Source organism: Borostomias antarcticus (assembly GCF_949987555.1).
Source record: "Borostomias antarcticus genome assembly, chromosome: 8".
In the NCBI taxonomy this organism is placed as follows: domain Eukaryota; kingdom Metazoa; phylum Chordata; class Actinopteri; order Stomiiformes; family Stomiidae; genus Borostomias; species Borostomias antarcticus.
The window spans coordinates 25,472,909-25,477,769 of record NC_140241.1 but is presented as its reverse complement, the minus strand read 5'-3'; the positions used below and the strand labels follow the sequence as shown (position 1 = coordinate 25,477,769).

At 51.3% G+C, this 4,861-nt stretch overlaps 1 protein-coding gene across 1 annotated transcript; it reads right to left on the bottom strand.

Moving 5' to 3' along the window:
* Nucleotides 1–332: 332 nt before the first annotated feature.
* Nucleotides 333–4,462, bottom strand: adora2ab (adenosine A2a receptor b; the record flags this gene model as incomplete). Its single annotated transcript, XM_084442556.1, has 2 exons — nucleotides 333–1,371; nucleotides 4,131–4,462. The coding sequence occupies 2 exons, from the start codon at nucleotides 4,460–4,462 to the stop codon at nucleotides 333–335; spliced, it is 1,371 nt and encodes a 456-aa protein (XP_084298682.1).
* Between the last annotated feature and the right edge of the window lie 399 nt (nucleotides 4,463–4,861).

Here is a 4,861-nt window from a genome sequence, read left to right as displayed (position 1 = left end):
TAGGACAGTAGCAGTGACGCCTGAAAGGCGATGTGTACAAAATGTTTCCATATGAACCAAGTTTACAAGGTGTCCCCTGGGCAACAGGCATGTTATACAATCAATCAAGAATAGATAGAACACCTCAAGTGCACAGAGAATTCTCCAATATGACAACAGTTCATTATCGCCTCTCCAGGCAACAGGAGTTCATCCACCTCTACAGATAAAAAGGTCACGAGTTTTCTTTGGTCCCTCGCTTCTCTCTCTCCTAATTCGCTCAGGAGTGTCAAACAAGCTGTTCCCCCGTCACGAGAGTACATTGATTATGAGGGCGCAGCTCCTTCCAGGCGTCACGAGACCTCGGTGAGCTCCGCGGGGGGCGGGGGGCTGCTCTGTGAGGAGAACAGGGGCCTGATGCTAACGAAGGAGATGCTCCCTCCATCCTTCACCTCCGTCACCTCCGCCCCCCCCGCGCAGCGCGCCGCCTCCGCCCCGCCCTGACCTACGCGTCCCAGAATGCACGGCTGTCTGAGTGACGACGGGGGGTCCTCCGCCCTGTGGTGTCCGTTGGGGATGTAGCTGACCGGCTCCGGCGGGGGCGGCGACGGCGTCCAGCGGCCGGGGGCGGGGCTGGAGAGGTCCAGGGCGTAGCTGTTCACCACCGTGCCGCAGGAGCTGTTCCCCACGCTGTTACGGCCGGACGTTTGCATGATGCTGCCGTGCGCCATGCGCCTGCCGCCCGCCGCCCCTCGGCCGGTCCGCTTCCCCAACACGTGCTGACGCAGGATCCTCCGGAACGTCAGACGGAACTCGTGTATGCCGTAGGCGTAGATGAAGGGGTTAACCACCGAGTTGGCGTGGGACAGAATGATGGCGATGTTCATCACCCAGATGTGGGGCCGCCCGCAGTCCGGGCACAGCAGGTTGAAGCAGTTGATGATGTGGACGGGCAGCCAGCACACGGCGAACAGCCCCACGATGATGGCGAGCGACTTGGCGGCGTGGACCTCCTTCTGGAGGGTGGAGCGGGACGACGAGGAGCTCGACGTCGACGCCCCGGGGGCGTGGGCGTGGACGTGCGGGAGCTTCAGCAGCATCAGCCGGAGCTGGCGCCGCGCCGCCATGAAGATGCTGGCGTAGATGCCCAGCATGACCACCAGGGGCACGAGGACGCAGCCGAAGAAGTTGAAGTAGACCATGTAGTCAAGGGTGACCACGCCCTCGAACAGGCACTCGGTCAGGCCCTCGGGGCACACGCTGGCGCTGCTGTTGGTGCCGTTCGTGCCCATGTTCCAGCCCAGCATGGGCGTGAGGCCGATGCCCACGGAGAGGACCCAGCACACGGCGATGATGCCCTTTGCCCTCTGGCTCGTCACCAGGCTACTGTACCTGGAGGACGGAGGTCAAAACGGACAGGTCAAGATCTCAAATCAATCAGTCAGAATTGATTTATGTTGCACATTTTGTGGTCATTCAGGCTGATACCCTTCATTGTTCACTGAGAAATAATTCCCACCGGACAAAAACATTCCAATTCGGGAAGAGAACGATCCTTCATTACACTCCTATACCATCCATACTGTATGTCTAACCAGTCAAGTATACTTCTCCTGTCTGCAATAATGACTTATACTGTCTACAAATACACCAGAGACGTAAAAGAATGCCTGGAAATGCATGAGAGTGGAAATCCTTTCATCCAGGACATGTGTCAGGTCTATGTAAGTAGATCCAACTGTTGGGGAAATAACTCCATTGTTTGACAGATTAGCCCATCATATTAGCAGATGGTAGAGTACAGCGGAAATCAGTTCTATGGTCTAAATGTGGTCCTACAGTAGGTATTCTTCCCTAGCTGTATTGTGTTTTAGGGAGAATAACTCTAAAGCTCTCTATGATCTACATGGGCTGGATTTTGCGTTCTTTGTTCCTCACCCAGAAAGAGATTTCAGGACTGATAAGAAAATGTCAAGCAAATTATTCAAAACATCTCTGATACAAGATCATATGAATAATCACAGACTTGTAAATATTGTGTGATAATATCAATAACTGAACTGGCCCTCTGAATATGTCTATAGGGCAATAGGGTAATATATAACACAAGACCCACCCTTTTGTGGCGGTATGTGTGTGTGTGTGCGGGTGTGTGTGTGCATACGTGTGTGTATTTGTGTGTGTGCATGCGTGTGTGTGCATGCGTGTGTGTGCGTGTGTGTGTATGTGTGTGTGTGTGTGTGTGTGTGTGTGTGTGTGTGTGTGTGTGTGCGCGCATGTGGCTGAGGCCCCTGTGGACCAAGATGGCGACAAGATTATTAAGCCCCTTAGATCAACAGTTTTGGCACCAAAGTTCATGCGCCCATGAAAGCTCATTTACACTCCAGACACACACACACACACAGACATACACGTACACACACAGTAGGCGACCTTATGCAATCACCACCTGCTGTGGCTTTTCCCCTACAGCGTGGGGACTCTGGGGTGACAGATAGCACTGCTGTGATTGTGCCAAAACACAGACGACTTGTGGCTTTGGTAGCGTACACATTCCCTGCGTGAGCCAAAGGCAGTGTTTCAAAACAGCTACTATATTTCTCCATAGTTAGAAGAACTATACAGCATGTTGTTTCCTGTTTTCATTCTTTACTAGTTGAAGTGGTATTTGTACATGAGTTGACAGGAAATGGCACCCTTCCTTCTCTCACCTTTGTAAACCAGCCTCCATACAGTAGGGAGGGAAAACATGAGATCTTGTTTGATCTTTTCACGAGAACTGTGAAAGACATCTTCAAGCATTATGTTCAACTACAGTAAATAAATAAATCAAGCTCTACATTCGTCCTAACTTGTATTTATATAAACATTTCAGGGTCATTACTATGTCGATGAATGACAGGAAACACAGAATACTAATCTAAACTAATGAATCTGCTTGCCAAGCTCTTGTTATTCTTATCACTAGTATCTTCCCTTCGAAAGAGGAGCTGTATGGTAGGGAAATGACCCTTGTCTGGATAGTATCTTTTAGGGAAATGAATTACTATCAATCTAGTGGAGAGGAATGATACGTGATACTGCTGTGTGTGTGTGCGTCTGTGTGTATATGTGCGTGCGTGCCTGTGTGTGTGATGACATCACTGAGAGAGCCTACGTGATATCCGTCTACCAGCCTCGTTCTGTCTATCTGCCTGCACTGCATCCTCCCCTCTCTTCTCCTCTCCTCTCCTCTCTTCTCCTCCCCTCCTCTCTCTCTGGTGTGATTTACAGGGATGATAATGATCAAAGCCTATAGCAGTTTTAATCCTTCCAACAGCACACCAACGCTAACCCAATCAGGCCTGTGTGGAGACATCTATCTCTGTCGGACAGGCCGCGGGGGAGATTGGCCCTAATCAAATAACCCAAGCGATAATTCAATGTGTTTTGATATACAAATGCATTTGGCCGTGCACATCACAGCCAAGATCTAATTGGCCTGGAGTCTTTGGTGCTCGCTGAGACCCTGTCTCAAACTTCCATGGAGCCTACTGTGTATATAGTTACATGCAGTACACTCAGTACACTGTATCTGAGGTGCACGGTGTAGTGGTAGTCGTACATGTTGTAGTGGTAGTAGTAGTAGTAGTAGTAGTAGTAGTAGTAGTAGTAGTACACATGGTGTAGTGGTAGTAGTAGTAGTAGTAGTAGTAGTAGTACACATGGTGTAGTGGTAGTGGTAGTAGCAGTAGTAGTACCCATGGTGTAGTGGTAGTAGTAGTAGTAGTAGTAGTAGTAGTACACATGGTGTAGTGGTAGTAGTAGTAGTAGTAGTAGTAGTAGTGGTAGTATAGTAGTAGTAGTAGTAGTAGTAGTAGTAGTAGTAGTAGTAGTAGTAGTTGTAGTAGTAGTACACATGAAGTAGTGGCAGTGGTAGTGGTAGTACAGTAGTACACATGGTGTAGTGGCAGTAGTAGTACTGTAGTACACATGCCTTCCCTCGGTGGAGGGTTGAATCCTGTCTCCAGCTCCTACTGTGGTGTGCTGTGACCCTCACTCCTACTGTCTAATAAGGTGTTCAGATGAAAAGCATCCACTCTTCTCCCCTACCCCCCACCGCCACCCACTGTCCACTCTCTCTGACCCCCCCGCCCACCCACAGGCCTCACCTGAGCGGGCTGGTGATGGCGATGTAGCGGTCCACGGCGATGGCCAGCAGGCTGAAGATGGAGCTCTGGGTAAGCACCAGGATGAAGCAGGCGATGAACAGGCAGCCGTGGAAGTTGGCGCAGAAGCCCGTGCTGATGGAGATGGCGAAGGGGATGGCAAGGAGGCCCACGGCGATGTCGGCCATCGCCAGCGACACCACGAAGAAGTTGGTGATAGTCTGCAGGGTGCTGTTGAGGCACACAGCCCAGCAGACCAGCACGTTGCCGGCCACAGCCAGGAAGGCGATGACCAGCTCCAGGCCGATGTAGGCCACCGACTCGCTGACCATCATGGTGGGGACGAGGGGAGGGGCATCACCGTCTGAGACTCAGAGGAGCAGGGCGGCATCGCGGCACGCGCATGAACAACCTGAACGGGGGGTGGTGGGGGGGAGGGTCTCACTTCCCCTTTCTCTCTCACTCTCTCTCTATATTTATCACTCTCTCTCTCTCTCTCTTTCTATTTCGCTCTCTGTCTCTCTCTCAGACACTGTTATCTGGGCTGCTACCACAAGACCACGGCTTCCTCCCCGTCAAAACAGATGTCTGCGAAGTCGATGCCACTGGTTGTAGAACGCCTCCCTCTCTCCCTCTCTCTCTCTCTCTCTTTCTCTCTCTTTCATTCTCTCTTGTGCCCTTTCTTGGTCCGTCCTGTTCACCTCGGCAAACCTGGTCTACCTACTGTCCCATGA